This window comes from Hypomesus transpacificus, chromosome 21 (genome assembly GCF_021917145.1).
Source record: "Hypomesus transpacificus isolate Combined female chromosome 21, fHypTra1, whole genome shotgun sequence".
Lineage (NCBI taxonomy): Eukaryota > Metazoa > Chordata > Actinopteri > Osmeriformes > Osmeridae > Hypomesus > Hypomesus transpacificus.
Window position 1 is genome coordinate 936,044 of NC_061080.1, and position 13,309 is coordinate 949,352.

Below are 13,309 nucleotides of genomic sequence, written 5' to 3' on the forward strand. Positions count from 1 at the left end.
CTTTTAATAAAAAAAACGACAACAAAGTTATCCAACTGTTTCCTCTCTTTGCATTTTGTAGGTCTCATAACAACAAACTGCAGTCTACAGCCTCTTAGAATACACAGCTACCCCTCCACCCCCCCACCACCACCACTCTGTTAAGCTAACTGTCAAAATGTCTGCCAGCGTGGCTCCTCCCCCCCCCCCCCCCCCCCTCCCCCTCGGTGACGCTGTGTGGCTGAACCTGTCCACTCAAACCCTCTGACCCAGAGCTGGAGAGTGGACCCTCACATCCCTGTCAAAACCAACGTCACACCGGCAACTGCTTTAGACCGAACGGCGCACGTAGGAAACCGGACGGCTCCAACGTCAGTGGAGGGGGATTACGATTGGACGGCCCCGGTCTTCAGGGTGTGTGGAAGATGCTACGGCCCCGCCCCCCCGTCCCCCCGTCTTCGATGTGGGTTTTTTTTTGTTCAGAGTTAGGTTCTTCACCTTTCCTAACGGACACAGAGGGAGGGAACGAGGAACTCTAAAGTCGATGCGACGACTGGTTGTTCGATTGCAGTACAAAACAAGGCAGCAGTTAGACTCTCAAGAGTTGTTTTCAGTCTGTAGTTAATCTCTATTTTTTGTATCTTGTATCCGCAAGTGTCAGCTCTTTCTTCCTACCCTTCGGGGTGAACTCTTAATTTCGTACTGACACTTTCCAGCTGTGTCAGCTTCTTCATCTTGTGATTCCTCCTGTGCAGGTTTTCAGTGGCACACACACACCGGTGGGTCAGCCTGTGTTTTGGAAAAACTGGTCTTAGATTAGTGAGGACCCATCTGGTAGGGTCAGGTAACAGAATGTGTCATGACCCCAGAACCGCCATCACAACGTCAATGTTTCATCTCGACGTAACATCTCACGTTTTGCAGAAATCTTGTATCTTAAGCTTACCTGTTTAATTTACAATCTTTTGGGGGGGTTTTGCTGGGGGATTTTTCTGTCAAATGGGAACATTGATGTATATGAAATGTCAAATGCTCTTTGGGATGAAAAGCAGTTTTTCAGAACCTAAACATTAGATTTGGATGTTCATCTGATGGAAACAAGATAATGTTCTATCTTCAGGATGGACTTGGATGGTGAGAACTGTAAAGGGCCTTTTTAACCTAAGTGTTCCGACCCCTTCACACCTTAGACACACCCCTTCCCCCCTTGTCGCCTTGTGATTGGTCGAACAGGTCGACTGTCCCTTATCTCTTTCATGCTCCACCCCCTCCACTCTCAAATGCATGATGTCAAATAATCGGTAATTACTGTTTTGAACTGTACTGAGTAAAGTATGTTGTGGTCTATGGTAGTAAATCTGTCAGTAAATCTCGGGCGGGGGGAATCTTTATACCATTGGGGGTTTGTATGAAGATTTTATAAGGACATTTTTATCATATTTGGAACATTTTTCTAATCTGTGATAATTAAAGCATTACTGTTTGGAGGGTGGGATAAAAAACGAAAACTATTATTGACGTATCGCCGGTACTTATGTCTTCAAGACAGATCAAGAGGGAATAAAAGTCTAGAAATCCTTAGTTTCTGTGGGTGGACTGTGTGGGGAGATAAGGTCACAGATGCCTGTTCGAGACATCGCCGATTGTGTTTGAAGGAACAGTATGTGTCATCCACTGTCTGTATTCCATATTGTACATTATGGCTGTTGATATATGACAAAATAGAGATTTGTAGAGCATTAGAAGTTACATTTTTCACCATTTTAACCAGCAACTAAGTCTACCTGTACGTTCTCTTAACTGATCTCTTATCTTTTATCGAAGTGAACTTTACATTTAGGTGAAATTGCCCTTTATATCGAAAGTGCTGCATATTGTGTGCATATTGATTTTAAACAGGGCAGGGGAACGCTGACTCTTATGAAGATATTTTTTTCTTTCTTCAAATGAATCCACCAGTCTGACACACCTCCTAATTTTCATCACATTATCTGTTTTATTTATTCATATCGATGAAACCTTAAATTTTTTGAGTAATGTTTAAGGGACTATAACTGGGGAAAAATACTATCTATGTTTTTAACAGATTGTGGCAACTCTTAAGAGATCCTTTTTTGTACTTGATAGGACATTTCATCCTAGATAATAAAGTAATGTTTTTGACATCGATTGTCCAAAGTGCCATTGTCTTTGTTTTGTTTTTTTCTTCTAAATCAGAAGTTTATATATATGTTATGACCAGCAAGTAAAGACTACTTTACCGCTGTAGTTTATTTGTTGTTTGCTACACACCCTATTCAATCAAGATATCTGATTATCATCTCTTTAATAAATGATTAAACATTTATTCAGCTACAATAACGACATACTATTTTGTATATATCAAAGGACAATAACGAATACCAAGATCTTATGAATAATGACCCTTATGGGACTGGTCATCTGGTTTGACCTCAGACGGTGGGGATGTTCACATGAGAATATTAACCCCTCAAATCTCAGTGGGAGGCTGCCACACAAACTGAAGTCTAACACACACACACACAACAGAAGACACACATCTTGTATCCAAATGAAGAGTGTATGACCTCCTTTATCAGTGACCATCCCCACAAGACCTAACACCCCCTCCTCCCTTCAACCCCTAAATGAAACCAGCAGCTAGCCTGGACACAGCCGACCACAAGTCCCACACTGACCCCAATCCCTCTCCCCTCTATCTCTCTGTATCTCCTTCCCTCTCTCTCTCTCTGCCCCCTCCTTATTTCTATGGCTTGGGGGGCTGGAACTCTTGTCACACAGGAAGGAACTTGGACAAGTTGTTTCCACCCCCCTCCCCCATCTTGATCCCTCTCTCTCCCCCTTGAGGAATGTCCTCCCGCAGCGACGGGAGCCAAGATGGGAGCAGCCAGCTTCTGTTTCCTGCCCGCCGGCATCTGTTCCCTCCAGCTCCGATCCCAGATAGTCACAACTTACCAGCCATGGGAACGGGATGGATCTTCCGAGAAAAAACGCCGTTCCGAAATCGTTTTCCGCGAGTCCAGACGGAGCCCGTGCTATTTGGACCCCCCAGTGTTATTGAGCAGAAGGAGCTCTCATTCTACCGCTGGCATTGATCGCAGACCCCTGTAAAAGGCTGAACTGGACGTCATGTCTGTATGACTTGTGTTGAACCCTGCTTTGACAGCCTGTAAAGGACTTGAATAGCCCTACAAACGACTCTTAACAACCATTGAGTACAAAACATTAGCATTTTATTAGGTCATTGATGTAGCATAGAACCAGATTTGAGCAAGCAGTGCAAATCGTTCTCCTTTTAGAAGGCGGGCTCATAGATGTTATGACAAGGGTCCGCCCTAAAGGTCCTCCTTATCCACCCATCCACAGTTTCTCTCTCCCTCCTTCCCTCGCACTACTCATTTACATAACCCTATTCATTTGTCGTTCACCTTCCTACCACCTTCCCTCTTTCCCTTCCTCCTTTCCCTCGTCACTCTCAAATGCCTCCTTTGGGCTTTGGCCCTCCGGGAGGAGTGTGTGTGTGTATGTGTGTGTGTGTGAGCAAATAAGAACCAGAGGTGGCTTTTCCTCCAAAGAGCAGGAGCCCCTCTGCCCGTTTCCGAGGTTTTTTTTTGTTGCATCCAGGTGCGCAGTGGATCAGATTTCACGCGATTAGATTTATGGCTCGCTCGCTACCAAACCAGCCCGGCTCTAATACCACACGCTCGCTTGTGAAGAGCCGTTCTCTGTAGGCACTAGGCAGATATTTCATCACACACACATAATTAAAGTTGGAAAACAAGCCTTGCTCTCTTTCTTTCTCTCCTGACGAGCGAATGTTGGCAATTCTAAGTTGGAATTTCTAACTTCTCTGTTTGCCTTTTTTCTTCTCCTCCACTGGGATGTTTCTGCCACTTTTCCACTCCTTTGGTCCCCATTCCCTTCCCTTAAACAATAGTAGTGCATTTCCTGTATTTGAATGACAAATAAATGATATATTTGTATAAAAAAAAAACATTGTATGAAGATGAAGCAGCTTTTACAAGCATAAATAGTGAGCGCATGTTAATGACAGTGATATAATGAATACAGTCTCAGACATTCCCCAGCCACACTATTAGGTTCAACAGAACGAATAACCAAGTATTCCACTCTGATTTTCTGGCAGGTATCCTTCCAGTCAGGACCAAGTGAATTTGAATGGTTGGGTGAGCCTTTTGCAAGTGTGTGTGTGTGTGTGTGTGTGTGTATGCTAGACTGACTACGAAAAATTGGAACCAACAGCCTCTATGTCACTCAAGGCACATATGGGCTGGTTTCACACACCCACAACACTATTCCACTGGCCGCTTGTACAACCCAAACAGGCCTGTGAGAGAGTGTTCTTTTAGAGGAGACACTAACACTAAAATAGACCTGAATTAACAAACCACTGAGGTCAGGTCATGCTGATTCATGTACCAGACTTGAGCAGAAGGCCCATGATAATGCCCATTTTAGGTGCTGTGAAGTAAGTGCTATCATGTCTGTCATATTTGGTGACAAACGATGGGGTTGATGAAAAAGATCGATAATCTATAAGTGTGTTCAGAACACCGGAGACCTCCAGCCCTCTGTCAAAGAGAACGAACCCCAGAAACACGAAGACAACTGTACAAACAAGCAAAAATGGCACCCCCCTCAACCTGGATTATAAGACAAACAAACAAATTAAGGTCCAGTCCACGCCAGAAAAAATCGATTTCCTCCTCATCCGAAAGGATCGCTTTTCCTTTCATACTGTAGGGTTGGTTAAAATAAGGCTTTTCACGTCAGCGACTGCAATGTCTCCTCCCCTGCAGTAGGGGGCCATAGTCTGTATGTGCTTCACCTACACCTGGAGCGCGTGGCCTCCAAGGCTTTCTGGTGTCTCCTCTTGTTGAACCTCTTGACGTAGTTGTTGCTTCTCAGAAGCCCATCCCCAGGCTTCAGTTTACCCCCCAGTAGGGCCAGCAGGTCGTTGGGAAGGTGGCGTCTCCGGTGGTAGATCTGACCCATTAAAATATATCTGCTCCCTAAGGAATAACAGGAGGAAAGAAGGTTATTACAAAACATCCTCTGACAACAACTAGAAAGTGGTCACTGTTTAAAGTAGTTCTTTTTTTAAATGGAACATACGTTCTGCCACCTACTCTGCCACCTATAGAGCAAGACATTATCGAGAAATTACATGGGGTCAGATGGCTGAGTGGTTAGGGAATCGGGATTTTAATCAGAAGGTTGCCGGTTCGATTCCTGGCCGTGCTAAATGACGTTGTGTCCTTGGGCGAGGTACTTCACCCTATTTGCCTCAGGGGGAATGTCCCTGTACTTACTGTAAGTTGCTCTGGATAAGAGCGTCTGCTAAATGACTAAATGTAAATGTAATTACAACTGCTCGTCCTTAAAGGAGGACGATGAATACGATTGGCGGCCTCGGCCCGGCGCTCACCCAGTTTGAGGTCGGGGCAGGGCTTGCTGCACTTGTAGGTGTCCAGCACCAGGAGGCGCACCTTGAAGAAGAAGCTGTCGGGGGTCACGTAGAGACGACTCATCCTGTAGAAGCCGTCGCTGCTCACCATCAGCGTGATCATCCGGATCCCTTTGCGCACCACGTCGATGTCGTGGACGATCCCGTTGACCGCTGTGGCGAAGGAGGAGGAGGAGGGGGGGGTGGGGGTCGGGAAGGGGGAGAAACGAAACAAAGTCGGCGTATGTTATATCCTGTGTTTTTAAAGATGCATGTTTTTTTTTCTCATGAAGGCGAAAAGCACAATATCACCTGCACGCACACACACGCACGCAGACGCTTACCAAATTCACTGAAGCAGAAGTAGTCTCTCTCCTCCTTCTCCTTCCGACACTCGCTCATGCAGACGGCGTCGTGCGTGTAGTCAGACTCTGGAGGCAGAAGAAGGGGCGGTGAGAAAGGGAGGAGAAGAGCCACAGGAGAGGGCCGCTGGTCCCGTGTGGAGTTGGGCCGGCCCATTCCAGTGTCACTGGGAAGGCCATGGTTGTCATTAGAAAAAACCAAAGGCAGCAAATTCCTCAGGGTGGGGGACAATCCCACACAGAGAGACCCTTAATGACCGTATCACAGTAACTGATCTCACTTCGGCATATTTGGCATTTCTCATCGTGTCCTCTTCCTCGGCAAGACCTTCCCACACAGGCCATCATTGAGAATCTGCATTTTGGGGGTGAAAAGCTGCAATTTGTGGCTAGAGAGGTCATGAGGTTAACTACCGCATATCTCTGAAGCGTTTAACTGCCGCGACACCCCCCATTTACTGGGTGAAATGCGGTCGTCGGACGTAGAGCATTCCTTACCTCGTTTTAAGATGTCAAACTGATGGAGAAGACTGGAGGAATGGCGGTTGAAGAGTATGGACGGACGGCTGGCGTTCCTGTTGGCGCCGACTCCTGATTGGTAGATACTGGACTTCCCTGGGCGGTTCTCTTCAGGGTCCAGCTTCCTGTTTGGGGGGTCCCTTCGCGGGGCAGGGGCTGGGTACGGGTGGGCTTGAGGTTGACCCCGGGGTCTGGAGTTGGGGTGGGTTTCAGGGTCACTTTGCGGCGGCGGGTTGTTAGAACTAGGGTCCGCGTTGATCCTCTGAACGCGGTCGGTCGTGCCGGTGGTCAGAGTCATCTTGGGAAGCAGGCCCATCTCGCTGCGCACTTTCTCACTGTTGTGCTCGGTCAGGCGGTCACTCTTAGGGCCCTTCTTGCTCTTGTTGTGGGGCCCGGGGCGAGGGATGGGGACCAGGTCGGTGTGCTTGGGCCAGACACCCGGAGGTAAGGGGTGGAGGGTGTATTTGGGGTCCCCAGCCCTGCTGCTCTTCTCCAGGAGTTCGTTGATGGGCAGGGTGGGCTCTTTGCCCCCCAGCCTGCTCTGGTTCTGGGCTGTGTCCACCAAGCTGTCCTGGCCCTTCTCTGTCAGGGAGAAGACGGGTGAGACGGCCGGGACAGGCCATGTTACAACCCTGTTACACTCAGCTGAAACATGCTATTGTGTGGCTTCCTCTTCCACACACATCCAATGTCCTCTTCAGTACACTAAATCGTTTTTGTTTTTTTTGTGTATAATATATTACATTTATTGTGTTTTTCAACAATATTGAAACAAGAGGAAATGGTAAAGTGTTTATCTCAAATATCAACATGACTCCATTATTGTTTGTCAGGATTTATTTTCATTAGATATAAACTTTCAAGTGAAGTTTCAAAGATGGGATCGCCCTACACTACAGATTGCAAATGATCCAACAATCATTTATTGTACTTGGTATTTCGGATCATGTACACTTTTAATGTTAATAACGTTTTGGTTTCGTAAGAGACAATGTCAGGAGTTTTGAAGTGTTACCTACCTTCTACGGATCTCTACGCAACTATATAATACGGAGTAACCTAACAAGAAGCATTTTTTCTAATCAAACTGTTGAGAGGTAAAATGCAAAAAATGAAGTGTGATACTCACCATTTACAACGTTCTCCTCCGCTTCAGAGAAAGAAAAGGCAAGTAACAGCAGCACTATAATCCCTGTCATCTTGAAACGTTCCGTTGGGACAAGGTTTGAAGTCTGCTTGATGTCGGAATTCCTTGGACTCTTATATGGGCCACTGTCCGGGGAAGGAAGGCGTGTCATCCTGACCCAGAGGTAAACACGGTGGGTGACATCAGAGAATCTTCATTCATGAATACCAAAGACGCTCTGCATCCGTCTCCGATTATGTTTGTATTTCTAATGTAGGCAAGCTAAATTATAATTGCGATTGTTTCATATGACTATCATATGAGTTTCTTCTCCGATTATTTAGGGTTAGTTCCAGATATTCTCAAGGTCCATCAAAAAGAGTGAAAATAAAAAATACTTATAAGAATAATGCAGGAATCCAACTTTATTCTGCTTGTAACTTCTACCTTACTCTCAAAAGTGCTGAATGACTGCCCCCTGCTGGGAGACTTGTGAAATAACTACTGCAGTAGTGAGATAACCTTTTACGATCAGCTGCAAAAATCCTACCTATGGTCAATGGACTGCAGCTGTAAAGGCGTTTTCCTTTAGTGTATAAAATAACGTACAACGCAGACGACAAGTACGTGCTATCTATAGTTTATTGCAACCATTTTTGTAACATTGTCAGTCAGTTTCATAGTTACGAGCGAACATCCTTGATTCAGACTGGTTCCGAATTGTTTAATTTCTTTTTGATAACGACCGCAATGACCTCTGGATAAAACGGAAACTAAATACGACCCAGATGGGACTCGAACCCACAATCCCCAGCTCCGGAGGCTGATGCCTTATCCATTAGGCCACTGGGTCATCACGTTGTCAATGTGCGTATATTTAGTTAATAAACTGTTAAGGGAATGTACATTTAAGAATTGAATTCATGTCGATAGCGTTGTAGTGTATTTTGTATATGTTGGCTGTTTCATTTGTACAATGTCAAAAAAACAGATACAAATATTTATCTGTTATTTACTTAAACATAATGGGATGTAGAGAATAATCTCGCGATAACAGTAAGCGTTGCTAATGGCAACTGCTGCATGTTGGGGGTCTTTTTTCAAATAAAGACCAATGAAGTAGCGCCTTCATCCAAATCAACCAATCCTTGGTCGATCTCCCCGAGAGTTAAAGGGCGGTATCAAACAACATACGTCATTGAAAGTGAGAACAAGGAATTGGTAAGAGCGGTCCACATGCTTTCTTGCTAGCTAGAATACTAAATGTTGTTAAATCGTCGCTAAATCGTGGGGATTTTGTTGTAATCAGCGCTAGAACGTTTGGGTGTATATTGAATATTGTAACTGTCTTGTTTTAGAGAGAGTTAAAAACTGGAATAGTAGACAGTTATGTTATGCTGCCTTGGCCACATGGTGTTAGATAATCCGTGGCTAACAGCAGGGAGTACAGATTTTGCCGGGTTTGCTCTAACATTCGGAAGATAGTTATGTTAATGTCCTGAGATGTTATTTATTTCCAAGCAAATGGTAAAAACTAAATTAGTCAATTTTGCGTTTCAGTGACGTTGTGCTAACTACAAAGAAGTTGATCTTCGTTTTCACGACACTACAGTTCTATATCGAAAGATAACAATGTCAAGCGCTGCCAACGACAATGGAGATCGTCTGCCCCAGTTCAAAAACAAGGGGAAAGATGCAAACGTAAGTTGTAAAAAAAATCTATACTGCCTTGAACCACAGCAGATATTGAGGAAATGCTGAAAATGCATTTGTTTCATCGTCTACATGAAGGAATTGCGACGCAGGAGGATCGAGGTCAACGTCGAGTTACGGAAAGCCAAGAAGGATGACCAGATTCTAAAGAGAAGGAATGTCAGTAGTTTTCCAGACGAACCCACTTCACCACTCCAAGAGAAAAATCAGAATGGACAGGTAACGATTTGAATCGTAGTTTGCTTCCCAGTAGCTTTCAAACATTATGTGCTCTATTAGGATCCCGTGGAAAACTTTGGATCAAGTGTCGTTACCGGAAGTGGGGATCATGTCATGGGTGTAGCGATCAAGCTAGCTACACCTACACTTGCAGAAACAAATTATGCATTAAATCGCTGTCATGCTTTATTCCTGTGTTCGCAGACTTTGACGAGTGGGATGCTTGGCAGGTCGTGACATTGGCATGGTAGTCGCCTCTCTAATCCAATTGTTTTATTTCCGTAGCCTGTCCAGCATTGGACAGTGGAGGAGATAGTGAGCGGCGTAAATAGCCAGAATCTGGACACTCAGTTGCAAGCCACACAAGCAGCCAGGTAAGCCGTTAGTCATCTAAGCCCTTCTACCAAGATTATCAAATCTATCTGTATGGGTGAGCTCTCAAGTTCTGAGGTTGTCTCTACGTAAATTCATAACAATGCACTAATCCTTACGTCTTGAGTATCTACCCTACCTACAAGTCTACCCTCCGGTGACATGCAATATTTGCCACCACCAGCTCTGTAACTGACCTGCGTTCCCACTGTCCACAGAAAGCTACTGTCCCGGGAGAGGCACCCCCCAATCGACAGCATCATTGACGCTGGCCTCATCTCCAAGTTTGTCGTCTTCCTGAGCTTGGCCGAGTGCTCTCCCATCCAGTTTGAGGCGGCGTGGGCCCTGACCAACATCGCCTCGGGCACCTCGGACCAGACGACCGCTGTGGTGGAGGGAGGGGCCATCCCTGCCTTCATCAGCCTGGTGACCTCACCTCACCCACACATCAGCGAGCAGGCCATTTGGGCCCTGGGAAACATCGCAGGTGAGGAAAAGCGCGGTGGTAGCAATTTTTTTTTTCATTGGTGGGCCATATTTTTTGGTGATGACGCCACAATAGGGGGATTTTCAAAACCAAGCGTTTGAGCTCATTTTTTTTAAAGGCGGAGAAGAATACCCGGGGTTTGGTTTACACCTATTGAAATTTCTAGCCACTGGGGGACCAAAGGCAGGCTAGGGGAACTTGTATCAATGTTAAATAACCTCCTAAAGTGAAGCTTATAAGGCGAACTGCATTTTAAATAATTTTAAACTTGGGACAATCAGAGCGGTGGAATCGCACATGCAGAGCAAAAAAGAGACTAGCCTATGTAAAGGCACGCCAGCAGCCTGCAATTGCTAGTTTCTTCTCCACCATTTCCACCACTAGCAACGATGTCAACGCTACAATTATCTACAGTTAACAGTTAATCAGTGTGTTTACTTGTAAAGATTACTTCATATTTCCACTTTTGATTTGTATTTCCATCATAAGTTTGGTCTTAAATGTTATTTAGAAGTGGTATTAAAAAGTCTTATAGTGAACTTGTTTATATCTGTATACACCCTGATATAGTGATGGTTGTTGAAATTAGGTCTAATGACTTTCTCTCTTCAGGTGACGGCTCTAACTACAGAGACCAAGTGATCAAGCATGGAGCCATTGATCCCCTCATGTCCCTGCTGTCGACCCCTGACCTGTCCGGCTTGTCAGTAAGTGGTCACACTCACTAAGGCACATTGCTGACCTTGACATAGCGTGCCATGGTTTCCCCCCTAAGTTTCCAGAGAGCCATTTTCTCATGACTCACCCTCTCTCTCACGACAGTCCAGTTACCTCAGGAACATCACATGGACCGTGTCCAACCTGTGCCGGAACAAGAACCCCGCTCCTCCGTTGGCTGCCATAGAGCAGCTCCTCCCCATGCTGGTGCGCCTCATCAACCACGACGACAAGGAGGTGCTGGCCGACACCTGCTGGGCCGTATCCTACCTGACAGACGGGCCCAACGAGAGGATCGAGGTGGTGGTGCAGGCCGGCCTGGTGCCCCGCTTGGTCCAGCTGCTTGCGTCCGAAGAGCTCAGTGTCGTGGTGAGTTGTCTCCGTCCGTGTTTTTTGTTGTTTTGTGAGGCGCTTTTTGTTTATTTTGTGATGCTGAGAGAACCTGTACGGCTCTGCGCTTCCTCATTCTTTTGACTTCACAAGATTCACTTTTTAGTACGTTCCTACTTTGTGCTCTTTTTGTATTATAATTTTTTATTATTATTCGATTTTTTTTAAACCCGCTTTTGTTGACGAGTCCCGCTCCTCGCTTATCTCCTCCCCAGACCCCGGCCCTGCGCTCGCTGGGCAACATCGTGACTGGCACGGACCAACAGACCCAGAGCGTGCTCAACGCAGGCACACTGGCCGTGTTCCCCTTCCTGCTGCGCCACTGCAAGGCCAACATCCAGAAGGAGGCGGCCTGGACGCTGTCCAACATCACGGCCGGGAAGGACACCCAGATCCAGGAGGTGGTGAATTATGGCCTGGTGCCGGTCCTGGTGGAGGTCCTCTCTCAGGTAGGAGAAAAAATCACAGGCACATTCAAGCTCTCAAGACCCTCTCTAACCCGTTTCCCAATGCTGCCCAATTTGAACGAATTGCTGTTGGAAATATGAAATGCATTGGTGGTAATATATGCTTGATAATGATAATAACCTGGGCCTTACTGGATATCATCCATATCCAAAGTGCTTGGGGGAGATGGGACTATCTAATGCAGATTGCTTGTAGTTCTCTTGATCTTCATGACCATGCTTCTGTCCAACCAGGCGGACTACAAGACCCAGAAGGAGGCAGTGTGGGCGGTCACCAACTACACCAGCGGAGGCACCGTGGAGCAGGTGGTGTACCTGGTCCAGTGTAACGCCCTGGAGCCTCTCCTCAACCTGCTCTCCGCCAAGGACGGCAAAATCATCCAGGTCATCTTGGACGCCATCACCAACATCTTCCAGGTACGTGTCGACGCACTGGATATATTGTCTTTTTTCGGCATTCGTTGGTTTGAGTTTTTTTAACACAACAAAAGCCCGCCCTCAGAAAGAAGTCCTTTTAAACAGCTGGTGAGGGTGGGTCATGTCACCTTTGCTTTCCGTCTCATTCAGATTATTTTGCATTGTCCATAAGTCCCAATTCTGTGTTGTTGTGAGTGTGTTTGTGTCCTGGTTCTAACCCCTCTCCTTGACGCTTCCCTCAGGCAGGGGATAAGATCGGTGAGACGGAGAAGCTGTGTCTGATGGTGGAGGAGTGTGGGGGCCTGGACAAGATCGAGGCCCTGCAGTCCCACGAGAACGAGATGGTTTACAAGAGTGCTCTGAACCTGATCGAGAAGTACTTCTCCGGCGAGGTGAGTCCCTCACACTGCCTTCTCAGGAAGAAATTAAGACTCATCTTGTCGTTTTTGGAAGGGGGGGGGGGGGGCGGGGGGTAGATAAGATTCAGGTTTTGGCCTTGTGTCCTTATGTCACACACCAGATTAGAGTGATATAAAATACGACTTGGCAAAATGGCCGTCAATGCACTTTCCTCTGTGCTAATGCCCGTCTTCCTGCTCGTCTGTCACAGGAGGGAGAAGATGAGTCGGTGGCCCCAGAGAATACCACGGACGGCTATGCCTTCCAGATCCCTGAGAACCAAAGCACTTTCAACTTCTAACGTCTTCCAGTCCAGTCTGCATATGTCTTACCTGTCTCTCCTTTTTTTGTATTTTGATTAGCAATCTCCATTTCCAGATTTATTTGTTTAGTTATCTTCATTTCGTAAGTGTACATACATACTGAGATGACATTATCCCTGTTTTACTACAAACTGTGTAAATAAACTTTATTAAGTAAAGTGGTTTTCATTGCGTTTGTGAGGATTTCTATCCACTAGATGGTGCTGTACCCTTCATTATGAATAAATGGCAAATTGGGATTTCCCTGTTGTCAACCAGTGGTAATGAAGGCTGACTTTCAATCTAAATATTTAATAGACAGTGGGCTTTCCAATTCAGATTTGCATATATT

General features: G+C 45.9%; 3 protein-coding genes and 1 non-coding gene across 4 annotated transcripts in view; 2 read left to right on the forward strand and 2 right to left on the reverse strand.

The window, feature by feature from the left end:
• Positions 1-2,142, forward strand: part of LOC124483271 (nucleosome-remodeling factor subunit BPTF-like) — a 34,215-nt gene extending 32,073 nt beyond the window's left edge. Inside the window, exon 32 of the mRNA XM_047043624.1 lies at positions 62-2,142. Within this exon, the coding sequence (XP_046899580.1) occupies positions 62-98 (37 nt within the window). The 3' untranslated portion in view covers positions 99-2,142. The remainder of the gene's footprint in view (positions 1-61) is intronic.
• A 1,063-nt stretch (positions 2,143-3,205) lies between these two features.
• LOC124483274 lies at positions 3,206-7,609 on the reverse strand. Its single transcript, XM_047043627.1, has 5 exons — positions 7,478-7,609; positions 6,328-6,930; positions 5,812-5,898; positions 5,450-5,641; positions 3,206-5,033 (listed from the first exon to the last, which is right to left on the reverse strand). The coding sequence occupies exons 1-5, from the start codon at positions 7,545-7,547 to the stop codon at positions 4,846-4,848; spliced, it is 1,140 nt and encodes a 379-aa protein (XP_046899583.1). The 5' UTR covers positions 7,548-7,609; the 3' UTR covers positions 3,206-4,845.
• A 645-nt stretch (positions 7,610-8,254) lies between these two features.
• Positions 8,255-8,327, reverse strand: trnar-ccg. Its single transcript has one exon. It is a non-coding gene; the product is annotated as a tRNA-Arg (tRNA).
• A 340-nt stretch (positions 8,328-8,667) lies between these two features.
• On the forward strand, positions 8,668-13,136 carry LOC124483273 (importin subunit alpha-1-like). Its single transcript, XM_047043626.1, has 11 exons — positions 8,668-8,695; positions 9,035-9,175; positions 9,266-9,406; positions 9,692-9,780; positions 9,997-10,265; positions 10,878-10,972; positions 11,088-11,351; positions 11,588-11,821; positions 12,074-12,256; positions 12,499-12,648; positions 12,867-13,136. The coding sequence occupies exons 2-11, from the start codon at positions 9,107-9,109 to the stop codon at positions 12,954-12,956; spliced, it is 1,584 nt and encodes a 527-aa protein (XP_046899582.1). The 5' UTR covers positions 8,668-8,695; positions 9,035-9,106; the 3' UTR covers positions 12,957-13,136.
• The last annotated feature ends 173 nt before the right edge of the window (positions 13,137-13,309 follow it).